The sequence below is a fragment of the Dendrobium catenatum genome, unplaced genomic scaffold (assembly GCF_001605985.2).
Source record: "Dendrobium catenatum unplaced genomic scaffold, ASM160598v2 fragScaff_scaffold_621, whole genome shotgun sequence".
In the NCBI taxonomy this organism is placed as follows: domain Eukaryota; kingdom Viridiplantae; phylum Streptophyta; class Magnoliopsida; order Asparagales; family Orchidaceae; genus Dendrobium; species Dendrobium catenatum.
Window position 1 is genome coordinate 17,570,253 of NW_021319083.1, and position 13,134 is coordinate 17,583,386.

General features: G+C 40.2%; 1 protein-coding gene across 8 annotated transcripts in view; it reads right to left on the bottom strand.

The window, feature by feature from the left end:
* The window catches only part of LOC110105455, a 30,490-nt gene that overhangs the window by 16,841 nt on the left and 515 nt on the right, over positions 1–13,134 (bottom strand). For 4 of the 8 annotated variants that reach the window (XM_028695215.1, XM_028695214.1, XM_028695213.1 and 1 more), the window contains exon 2: positions 540–803. The exons of 3 other annotated variants lie outside the window; for them this stretch is intronic. In XM_028695215.1, coding sequence (XP_028551048.1) covers positions 540–792 — 253 coding nt within the window. In that variant the 5' untranslated portion in view covers positions 793–803. Of the gene's footprint in view, positions 1–539; positions 1,355–13,134 lie in introns of those variants that run through there. One more of the 8 variants, XM_028695212.1, reaches the window with a different exon arrangement.

A 13,134-nucleotide genomic window follows, 5' to 3' on the forward strand; every position in this document is an offset into this window, starting at 1 on the left:
TCCTCTTGATTGAACTTCCAGCATAAATACCACAACATTAATTGTTATTTTCAACTCTCAAAGTATTCAACATAGTTTTCCATGACTTCTACTGCAGCTCATAGAACTTCTGCACGAATTTTCAACATAGTTTTACGAATACAAATCCTGACTTTATTAATTAGGATTGAATGAATGAAAAGTAGTCCGGCATAATTATCACAAAAAAATCTACACTACATTTCATTATCATCTAATAAATCCAGCATTTCGCATTGATATGGAAACAGGCATAAATATAAAAAAAATCAAATTGACCATAGAGCTTCAAAATAATTTTAAATATAAATTCATACGTACCAAAGTTTTTAATTCACATCATGTATATCCTTTCTATAGTACATCAAACACTGTGCAATTATCCATAATACTAAGATACAGTATCAACCGGGTCATCTTACTATGGTTTTGAATTACACAGTAATATCAAATATAAGCATACTTATAGCAAATCATGTATGACCAGCATTCTGAAGGCATGTAATTAGTGAGAAGCATACCTTTCGGAATTGTTATCCATCCTTCATCCTCTGCAACATCCGAGTGGTTTCCAAATTGAATGTAGTCTTGTGAAGCAGAACCTGCAGCTCCACCACTTGCATCACTATCTTCATCAAGATCTTCACTTGGAAAAGGATCTTCAGCAATAAGACCCTCCAAGGTAGTAGCAGCTTTGGCATCCTTCATAAGATCATTTTCCAAAATTGTTGGCAGATATGGAGCCACAGCATTTGCATTTCTCAGTAGAAACATCACAGCAGCCCCTGTATTCCCGTAGTCTGTCAGGTAATCTCTTTCAAATATTGAATAAAAATTAGGGGTGTCAATTTCGGGTCACGGGTCGGGTTCGGGTCGAATCCGGAACTGACCCGGCACTATTCGGGTCAATCCGACTCGTTTGTAAAAACGGGTCGAGTTTTGGGACCCGAACCCGACACGGTTTGCGATCGCATGGCAACGGCGGTAGCAGACGCGAGCTCGGATTGCGATCGCGTGGCAACGGCGGGCCGACTGTAGCAGACGCGAGCTCGGATTGCGATCGCGTGGCAACGGCGGGCCAGCGGTAGCAGACGCGAACGCGGCAGCAGAAGCGAGCTCCTCGCCGGGGAAGCGGCGCAGATGGCCTGGCGGAGACGCGGAGGGACGAGATGGGCGCCTATGGCCAGGCTGGCGACTTGACGCGGACTGACATGAAGGCCTGCTGGGGAAGCGGCGCAGATGGCCTGGGAGGCTGGGACTAGACGCAGACGGCAGACCCGACTCACTGACGCGGACGGCTAGCCTGACGCGATGGCATGCCTTACCGGGTCAAAAACAGGTTAATTTCGGGTTTCCGGGTCAACCCGAACCCGACCCGGTTTTTCAAACGGGTCGAAAACTCGAACCCGAACCCGACCCGGTTCGGGTTCGGGTTGACCCGAACCCAAAACTTTTGGGTCGGGTCCGGGTCGGGTTTTCGTGTCGTGTCAAATATTGACAGCCTTAATAAAAACATTAGATAAAGCACTCCGATACCTGATTCAGATTCAAGAGTTGTATAATGAGGCAGAGGAAAGCCACCATAAAAATGAAAAGCTAAGATAAAGTTAGGGAGGAATTTGAAGCCCCCTTTTTTTTTTAAGGAATTTCAAGCCCCTATTATACGCGGTTGTTACGGCTGTCAATTTGCTTAACCAAGCCCATTAAACTAAACCCTGAAAAGTTCATTATGGTCTAGAGCTATCTCAGACTTCTGATGGGCCATTAAGACATGTTTAGGTTCGATTAAAATATAACATATTTCTCCAATAAAAACTAATGCAGAAACTTACTCAACTTTTTGATGAATGAAAATCAACTCAAACAAAATTGACCCAAGTTTCGCCCGTGAATTTCAGATGGCTGCATGGCAATTTGATTTGAGCAAGCCCAAAATTAATAATACCAAAATAATAGCAAAAGATTAGATGGTCTATTGGTAAGTGTTTAATTATAGTTTTAAGATGTTATGAGTTCAATCTACACCTTAACTTTTTTTTAATTATCATTCGCTTGGTGGTGGTGGCAGGGGCTACATGGGTTAGCTCATTTAACCTCATACACATTAGGGTCAGCCCACCAGAGTGATAGGAAATACTTGAGTTTGCAAGTAATCCTATCAGATCTACTTGAATTCGCAAGCAAACCTAACAATAATCGGTAAAAACAACGAGAAAACGAAGGAATCGTGGTGGAAGAACAATCAAACGATAGCAAATCTTATAACAAACAAAGAGAAACAAGAATAAAGCAAAGATACAAGAGATCCTCAATTCGAGAGGAGAATTGTCTCTCCCAAATCTCTAGACAAAAGAATCTAGAGCCCAAGTCACCAAAAAACCCTAATTCCAATCAATCAAAATATAATCCCTCATAATCCCTCTCATCTTCTTTAATACAAAAGCTTTCCTAATCTAATTTCCCTCCCAAACTCTACTCGCCCCCTCCGTTTAAATTTCAAATCCAATAGACAAGTGGGGCCCACCCTACGGGTGGGCCAAGCCAAGGGAGACAAATTGATTCCGCCTCCTGTAGACTCGCTGAACCGGCCCTCGGGCCGGCATATCACAGAGGTTTTAAAGGGATAAGCTCACAGACTTCTGGGTGGACCCGTCCAATTAATAAAACTCTAATAGTTGTTTTACGTGTTGCCTATATGAGAAATAGCAAAAAAAAAAATGGAAGAAATAATAGCATCAACGAACTGTTACATCAATTAAATTGAAGTGAATAGTGCCTAAGAAAGTCAAGTTAATTGAACTAATAAAAATATTATGACAACATAAGTAGTCACCTCAAGTCAGAACCTAATGAAAAAATCACGAGTTTACATTGTAAGAAAATTATAGAATATCACTTCATTTTGAACAGCATTCTACAACTAACAAACTAATGCGGAAAATGGCACAATAAAACTCAATTCCACACGTTCTATTTATTGGCATTACTATGACGAAATACTGGCATATGCAGTAGCATCAAGCAAGAACGAACTCAATGAATTAAAATGCAAATAACCTGAGAGATTAAAAACAAAGAAAAATCAAGTTATTAGATGCTTGGTTTTAGTCCGCATCAATAAGAGTGGAGAGAAAAATTGACCCACACAAGGTTGTTATTCTCACTACAAATATGGCAGTTCATTCTTCATTCCTGGCGAGGAAGGACGAACTACCTTACATGTTACTCTCTGCCAAATCTATGATAAGATAAGGCATTCTATGATTAATTGTTAACATAAATGGGTTGGTAAAAATATTAAGGAGATTGATAATTTAGAAGTTAAACTTTGGTATTCTGGGAGGAGTCGTATTACAAATAGTATAGTTGTGATTATAAATAAGAGTATGAAGAATAATTTTGTAAAAATTAATAGAATTGATGATAGAATTATAGTTTTAAGGACGCACTACAAGTCTCCCTCCTTGCTTGTATCAACCATCCTATAAAAACACGTCTGAAAATTGGATGTCTAAAACCCAAATAGATTTGCAACTTGCACCGCACAATCATTCCTACTTCAAAACCAACTCGCTACACTCATACAAACAAGTGCCCGCACTGGGGGAAAACTTAAGAATTTCTTGCTTTATAGCAAAAAGGGACCTAGAATATTATACCTTAGTCACCTCATCAAATATCCTTGGTTGTTACTGGATTTATAAACCAAACTCAATCCAGATGGTACGGTAGCTAGGTACAATGCAATCTGGGTTGCACAAGGATTCAATCCAAAGCAAGGCATTAACTTTCATGAAACTTTTAGTCCTATCCTCAAAATACCTAACATTCACATTCTCCTAACCATAGCACTTCACTTAAACTGGAAGGTTTTTCAATTTAATGTCTTGAATGCTTTTCTTTATGGTAGACTTCATCGCCAACCTCTTGGATTTCAAGACCCACAACTTCCTCATAATGTTTGTCCACTACAAAAAGCAATATACGAACTCAAGAAACTCAACAACAATGGTTTGCAATCTTCTTTGGGCACTTTCTATGACATCATTTTAATTTAGTATTGCAAATCCACCACTTCTTCTCTACCATCACAACTAGGTTTGAAATTATTTACTTTTTTTACATGGATGATATACTTATAGTAAATACTTGCAGAAATTGAACAATTCTTGGCTGAAATTTGGAATTTCAGCAAGATAAAATAGAAATTGAAGGAAATTTAATGGCAAAACACTAGGAAAACTTGATAATTGCTGTAATAATGGAGAAAACAAACAAGATACAATAGATCTTCAATTTGAGAGGAAGATCCGGCTCTCCTAATCCCTAGCCGGTGGCTAGAGCCCAAGCAAACCATAAAAGAAATACAAATTCAATCAAAACATGCATAACCCTAACCCTATGATGAAAATAATTAAAAGCAAATAATACAAAGTAAAAAGTCCAAATAGCCCCTCCAATTCTAATTTCGTACTCGCCCTCCCCTCTCTATCTCTTCCTTGATGTGTGGACCCCACTCCAAGGGGGTGGGCTAGGTGTGGGTGGAACTAGGCTTCCGCCTGGTATAGACATAAGCCGGTCTCTCTTGGACCAGCCGGACTGGTCCCTCCTGGGCCGATCTAGCAATGCTCCCCTCCCAAAGAACCACCTTGTCCTCAAGGTGGAAGGACTTAAATTGATGTTTCATCTGCTCGTACGACTCCCAAGTAGCTAGTACTCAAATAGGTTCTTCCTCTTAATCAGTACTTTCTTACTTCCTCCCTCTCTCTATCGTACTCCTACCAACTCCAGTGGTTCCAAAATCACCTCAAAATCCTCTGTCAATGTCAATGTTAACTCCACACTTGATGTGTGATCCCATATAGCTCTCCACAATTATGATCCTTTGAATGCCGAGTGTATGGTTGCGGTCAGAGGTAGCATCAATCGATACGCCAATGCTCCGATCCTCTCTACTATCACATAAGGGCCAAAGTATTTGAGAGTCAGCTTCTCATTCCTCCTGCTAGCCATTGTCCTCTGCCTGTAGGGATGAAGCTTTAAATACACCCTATCCTCTACCTTAAACTGAATGTCTTTCATATGCTCATCTGGCTATTTTTTCATAATCTGCTTGTCCCTCAATAGTTGTCTTTTCAATTCCTTCAATACCCTATCCCTCTCCTCCAAGTACTGCTCCATCGAAAAGGCTAATGTGCTACTCTGCCCAAAGTTCACTAAGTGATGCGGATCTTTGTCATACAATGCTTTGAAAGGAGTCATCTAGGATGCCAAATGATATGAAGTATTATACCAGCATTTTAACCACGCCAGCTACTTGGCCCATAGCCGAGGTGTCTTTGAAGCAAAGCATCACAAATATGTCTCTAGGCTTCTATTGACCACCCCTATCAGCCCATCTATCAGAGGGTCGTAAGCAGTGCTCCTCTTCAGTACAGTCCCCTATAATCTGAACAACTCCATCCAAAAGTGACTGAGAAACACCTTGTCTCGATTGGACACTATAGACTCTGATATCCCATTTAATCAAACCACCTCTCTAATGAAGGTCGGCGCCACTATTACTGTCATTTAAGGGTGTCGTAGAGGAATGAAATGAGCATATTTACTCGATCTATCCACCACCACCATAATAACTGTAAACCCATCCGATAGAGATAGCCTGTCTATGCAATTCGTAGAGACCTTTTCCCACACTCTGCCTGGAAGGGCTAGGGGTTGTAGTAGTCCCCCTAGACCCATAACCATATACTTGTTCCTCTAGCAAACCTCACGCCCGGCCACCATCTCATCTACATCCTCGTGAATCCCATTCCGATATAATTTAGCAGCTAATCTCCTTCATGTCTTCTGCACACCAGAGTAACCACTAACAATGCTCCCGTGGAACTCCTATAGCAAGCGCGGGATATGAATCGAGGTTTATGACAGCACAAACCTCCCATGATATAGTAGTCTCTCACCATCTATGAAATAGCCATGATGGCTACTCTCATCCTTCAGCAGATCCTCTCTGATCATTCTCAGCTTCTTATCTTGCACACTTTCTTCCTTAATAGCCCCCTAATCCAACATCAGCGATATGGAAATGGCCGACTCCTTGAGCTTCCCCACGCATCTAGACAAGGCATTAGCCTCCTTATTTTCCAGCCCTGACCTATATTGGATCTCAAAATCATATCCCAACAACTTTGACATCCATCTTTGATGCTCCTCAGTCAACATCCTTTACTCTAGCAAGTACTTCAAGCTCCACTGGTCAATCTTGACAATGAAATGCTGGCCTAACAAGACCGCTACTTCTGAATAGTCAATACAATGACGATCAATTCCCTCTCATAAATTGACTTAAATATAGCTCTAGCTATAAACAACTGGCTGAAATAGGTTATAGGTTTGTGATTTTGCATGAACATTTTCCCAAATCCATATCCTAAGGCATCAATCTCTACCACAAACAAATGGCTGAAATCGGGTAGGGCTAGAACTAGGACCGTGGTCATGACAGTCTTCAATCTGTCAAAGGCTTGAGTAGCTATCTCTCCACAAGAAGCTGTTCTTTTTCAGCTGCTCTGTCAGAGGCCAAGCGATGGTGTCGTATCCCCTCATGAATCTCCTATAGTACCCCGTCAATCCTAGGAAACCCCTTAACCCCCTTAGGTTCCTAGGTAGGGGTCACTTCAACATTGCCTCAATCATACTTATCAATGGTGAATGGCGCACAACGGTGCAAAGTTTCCCGTGTAGCCATGACGCATAATACATGTCGCCGTGCGCCATTTAGAACAAGTCGAAAAATAAAAAATAATTACAAAAATCATTATATGGATCATATTTTAAAGTATCAATCAAGTTGAGTAAGACTTGATTAAAAATGTTTGTGATCCAAAATCCAAACCATTAAAGTGAGCTTCAAGTTCGTCTAAAATTTCGACTAAAATAAAGCCTAAAAAAATCTAATAAAACCTAACTAAACTATTTTAATCATATCAAATAAATTTGAAATTAATTATTATATTATTTTAGAAATTAAAATATATAAATGTTAAAAACTATTTATAATTATATTAAATAATTTATAAAATTCAAATTGCACTTATCGTGCGCCATTGCACACACATGGTGCAAATGGCGCACACAAACTTGAACATGTGTCTCGCACCATGCAGCTGGTGTCGTAGGTGCAACGCGCCACACCATACGGCATAACATGCGCCATTTTGGGCCATTGACAAGTATGGCCTCAATCTTGGCATGATCAGTGGTCACCCCTTATTGGGATACCACATGCCCCAAGTACTCCATATTAGCTTGTACAAAACAATACTTCTTCAAATTGGCCCTCAACTGATGCTCCTGCAACACCTCTAAAAATGCCCTTAGATGTTCCAAATGCTCCTCAGTGGGCTTGCTATACATCGGGATGTCATCAAAGAAAATCATAACAAATTTCTTGAGGTAAGGTCGAAACACTTTGTTCATGAGGGACTGGAAGGTAGCAGGGGCGTTGGTGAGATCAAACGGTATCACCAAGAACTCATAGCGTCCCTCGTGCGTCCTGAAAGTTATCTTCAGGACATCCTCCTCTCTCATCCGGATCTAATGGTATCCAGACTTTAGATCCACCTTCGTGAATACCACCACTCCTTAGAGCTCATTTATCATGAGAATAGAAAACTTGTCTAGCACATTCTTCTTATTCAGGGCTCAATAATCCACACAAAATCTTTAACTTTCATCCTTTTTCTTGACCAATAAAAATGGGCTAGAAGAAGAGCTCATGCTAGGTTTGATGATCCCCGCCTCCAACATTTTTAAGATTAGTTTCTTAATCTCATCATTCTGGATCTGTGGATAGTGGTAAAGCCTAACACTAATCAATGATATTCCCTCCCTCAGCGTGATGACATGCTCATATCCCCTATATGGGGGCAACCCCCTGGGGTGGCTAAAAAATTTCACTAAACTGTTATATAATTGATTGTACTAAAAGAGGGATGTTCCCCCTTCCTCCCCTCGAATCCCCTCCAAATTTTGTAGCTCCACCAGTAATCCTATATGGCCCTTACCATGATTTTTAGTGACACCATTGCTTTGGAGAGCCCTGCATCTCCCTTAATTATCATCCTTCTCTCTTCCACCGTCAACTCCATTGTCAGCATCCCCCAATTCACCTTGATATTCCCCAAGGTCTACAGCCATCTCATCTCAAAATGATATCAGTGCTCCCTAGCTCTAATAGGAGAAAATACTCCCTCACTTGGATCCCTTGTATGGTCAAGACCACTCCCCTACACACCCCTCTACCTGTCTCCATTTTCCCAGTGCTCATCATCACCCCATAGCACCTTGTGTCCACCAGTTTCAACCCCAATTAGTCTACGACCTGGTTAGAGATTAAATTGTAGGTAGCCCCACTATTATTAGCACCACTATTTCCTTGTCTGTTATTTTTGCACTCACATTCATAGTGTGATTCGGAATGAATTCCATCACTGAGTTCATGGAGACCTCAATCATATCTAAATGCATCTTTTCCTCCTCTGTCGATGCCTCACTCCCACCTCCCTCAAATTCCTCGTCATCACAAATGATGAGAACCTAAAGAGTTCGATCCCTACACTTATTCCTCGACGTGTACATCTCATCACATATGAAATATAACCCCTTTGCCTGTTTATCATGCAACTCTCACTTCTGTGAGTCGCTTGAAGTTGCCCCCCGGGCAAACTCCACTGCTCTTCTCCCTAGGAACTTCTCTCTGGAAGGATACTATCTGGGTTATGGGTGCTAGAGTTATAGGGGTACTTCGGTAGGCCCCTCCCATAATGTTGCTTTTGCTGGCCTTCTCCCTCTTATATTTTTTCTCTATTCTCAACGCAGCTCCATCGTCTCTTTTAGCCCTCAACACAGCTTCATCGTCTCCCTCAGCCACCTAGGCCTCAGCACCGTTAGTTCTGCCCGTATATCCTCCCTAAGCCCCTTCATGAAATTCCCCTCCAATCCTTCCTCAGATATTCCCTTCAGTCCCTTCGACAACAGCTCAAACTTCTCCCGGTACTCCATAACTGTCCCCTCCTAAGTTAGGGCATAAAACTTCTTATGGAGGTCTCCTTCTCGAATGGCTCGAAAACGCTCCAACAAACACTCCTTAAATTCTCCCAATGAGTAAATTGGATACCTAGCCTCCCTCCATTGGAACCAAATTAGGGCTTTCCCTTCTAAACATAGACCGTCCGCCATAAATTTTTTTTCCCTTCAGTTATCCTGTTGATGGCAAAGAAACGTTCTACCCGGTACACCCAACTCTGAGCATCCTCCCCTTCAAAGACTGACATCTTTAGCTTCCTTGCTCTCACATCCACACCCCAATGGTTTCTTCCCCCATTGGTTCTTCCAGTGTAGTGGTGGTGTGATTCTCTTCCTTCCTCCCTTAGTTGATTCTGACCTCATGGCTCCCCCCAACCATGCCCTTCTCTATTCCACCTCTCCCCATGCCCGGGTAGTTTCCCAAAGGAGTCGGCTTCCCTCCTTTTTGTTGTAATCCCTTCAGAATACCCCGATCCGCCCACCAACGAGTCCCCACGTGGCGGTCCTTGATGGAAAATACTCTCCAATTCATCGTCATCCTCCAGGATCTCCTTTCCTCATGGTTCCACCGTAGAAATCACTGGTAATGCTTTTGATTGCATCTTAAGCATCATTTTCATCATCTCTTCAAAGTTCCCAAAGCGGTTCTCGATGGCTGAAAGTCTTCCCTCCACCGCGGAATATTTTTCCACTACTCGGCCTTAAGTTGTTGCATCTCACCCTCCAGTGCCTCCATCTTCATTTATACCATTAATTGGATCTAGACTCCAATTGCAAAAACAATGAAAATAACTTATTTTTCTGTCCAAGAAAGTGCTCTGATACCATTTTGATAGGAAATACTCACAGAAATTGAACAATTATTGGCTGAAATTTAAAATTTCAACAAGATAAAATAGAAATTGAGGGAAATTTGATAGCTAAACACTAGAAAAAAACTTGATAATTGCAGTAATATGGGAGAAAACAAATAAGACACAATGGATCTTCAATTCGAGAGGAAGATCTAGCTCTCCTAATCCCTAACCGGCAACTAGAGCCCAAGCAAACCTTAAGAGAAATACAAATTCTTTCCAAATGCATAATCCTAACCCTATGTGAAAATAACTATTAAAAGCAAACAATACAAAGTAAAAAGTCCAAACAGCCCCTCCAATTCAAATTTCTTGCTCGCCCACCCCTCTGTCTCTTCCTCAATGCATGGAACCAACCCCAAGGGGCAGGCTAGGCGTGAGCAGAACCAGGCTTTGCTCTCTCCCCTTCCTCCTCTCCTATAGAGTCCAATGTCGGGCATTTACTTCAAGATTTATGTAAGTTTTAATATATATAGCGTGAGGCGTAAGCCTCATGCCAGTGAAGCGAGGCGGGCCTCAACCAAGTTGAGACGCAAGCCTCATAAAAAAAAACTCGAGGCGTAAGCATCGAGGCATTTTTTACTGGAATTGCGCAAAGGCGAGCCTCATATTGAGCAATTTTAAACCATGGGCCAGACCAGCCCCTCCTGGGTCGATCTAACATATACTCATCACCAATAAAAGCGCTTCATCTATCTTAGCCCTTATACAAGATCTACACATAACACTTAGCATGAAATAACTTGACCTAGTCTTTTTCTTTCTTGGCATTCAGGTTTGTCTTCACAGTTTTCTCTTGAGTAAGGAGAAGTATGCAAAGGAAATTCTACACAAGCCTTGTATAGTCAATTGCAATTCAACATCCAACCCCTTAATATCCAAACGAAAGGTCACTAAAGACTCTACCAGACCATTGACAATCTAATTCAGCATCTACAACTTGCAAATTCTCTTGAGTATCTCACAATCATTCACTCAATATTTCCTTCATCATTTTCATATTTGTCAACACATACATAATCCCCTTAATAGTTATTTTAAGCTACCCAAAGGACTTCTTCGCTAAATCAAAGGAACCTCCACCTATGATCGCTCGATGCAAAAAGGCAATCTTACTCTTCATTCATTCTCCAAGTCAAAATGGATTGGTAATCTTCAAGATCACAGGCCGGCTACAGGTTGTTCTTATCTCAAATTTGCTCTTATCACCAAAAGCGTTAAGAAACAATAAATAGTGTCACAATCATCCAACGATACTGAACATCAGGCATTGGCAACTATTTCCACTAATATCATTTGGTTTCACCTCATTTTTCAAGAATTTTGCATTCCAACACACCAACCAACTCATCTATACTATTACAATATCTCAATTATGGCTCTTGTCAATAACCAGTTTTCCATAATCATACAAAGCACATTAAAATTGATAATCAATTAATCCATAAACACATTATATTGCAAAAAATCATTATGCTTAATATCAATTCCTAGGATAAACTAGTTGATATACTTGCCAAAGTGCTCTCTACTAATGTTTGAAATTGTGCAATTTAGAATTGAGACGTTTTCTATCCATAAGGTGAGGTGTAAGCCTTGGCATTTTGAGATATAAGCCTCATAATTGAACAATTAAATTAATTAAAAATATAAATTAATAAGAAACATAAATATCAAAGTAAGGTCATAACAATAACTCTATACCACTTCTAAATTCTAATACAACATAAACATGTACATTAACTCACCAAGTTTACAATTAACGAATTCAAAAGTCTCCCCCACTCATCACTTAGATTCTCAGTTGTAACTATGAATGCTAGTAGTGCCGAGTGAGAGTGCAGCCTGTAGCTAGAAGTCGGGAAGGTGCATGCGATTCTAGTTTTTGATTTTGTTTGTTTAATTTTTAGGTGTAGAGAAATAACAAAATAGAATTTAGTTTATGTACTAAAATAAAATTTTAAATCACCTAAACCCTAGCTTTTGAGGCTTGGGACTCTTACAAATTGCATAGAGGCATGCTTAGAGGTGTACATCTTCTCATTAAGCCAATGTAAGGCATAAACCTCATGGGGTTTTCAAAATTGTGCTAAGGCGGTCCTTAAGACGTGCCTCTTATTATATAATTTTAAACAATACTCTCTACGACTAAATTTCACAAGCTCTGTGACAAGTTGACGATCCAAGCATTGGCTCCACTAGAGGGGAGATAATAGCCATACATGTGGTGTAACTAGTATAACACAACGGGACTCACCACTACCTCTGCAAATGCATCTCAACTTCTCAATTATTAAGCAATTGTATTATTCATTGTTGTGTAACAACCCATGCTTCCTTTTTCTATGGCTTTTGCATATATAATACATTGATATCTACAAATTACCCCAATGAATAATACATTGCCTTTCTATTAACACATACTATGTATTCCTATAGTTGTTTCTCTCCTTCTATCTTCAATGGGCATTTTACGCACTTAACATTTCAGCACCTACCTCAAAAGAGATGTCACGTATCAGACCACAAGTATCAGGCAATTCTTTTGTATCCAATAACAACTTGGAGCAAAAAGCAAGCATTACTAGAACTGGACTTGTTGAACAAATTTAAAAATGACATGATATCAACACATATTAAGATCTATGTGATTCAGCCATAAATTAAATGTGAGATGAGGTCCATTGACACTAAGTTGCATAGCACGTATACCTCGATACAATGTAAGAAAATGCTTTTCCTCAAACACCGATATACCTAATTCACGGCATTCAGAGAGGCTCCTAATCTGTATGTGCAAGTGAAATCAAAACTTAACCCTAAATTAGAACAGATTAATTAAAAAAGTAACCAACGCACACAAATTAGCATGGTGTAAGCAGTGGGGCAGGAGTGACCTAGATTATCTAGTTAACAAACCAAAATGGAAGTCAAAATTAATAAATGACATGAAGCCTTATTATCAAAGAAAAAGATTTCGACTTAACCCATCTCAATACAGCTAGGTCAAAGAATCTTAATCGAAGAGTTTAAAAAAAAAAAAAAACAAGAATCTTAATAAGAGAAGAATTGTTCCATTGACTTTACAAAAAACCGAATAGGATCCTTGAAATTCATTGAAAATTGACAAAGGAGTTAAAAACTTGAAATGAGTCCAATGGAGACATCACAA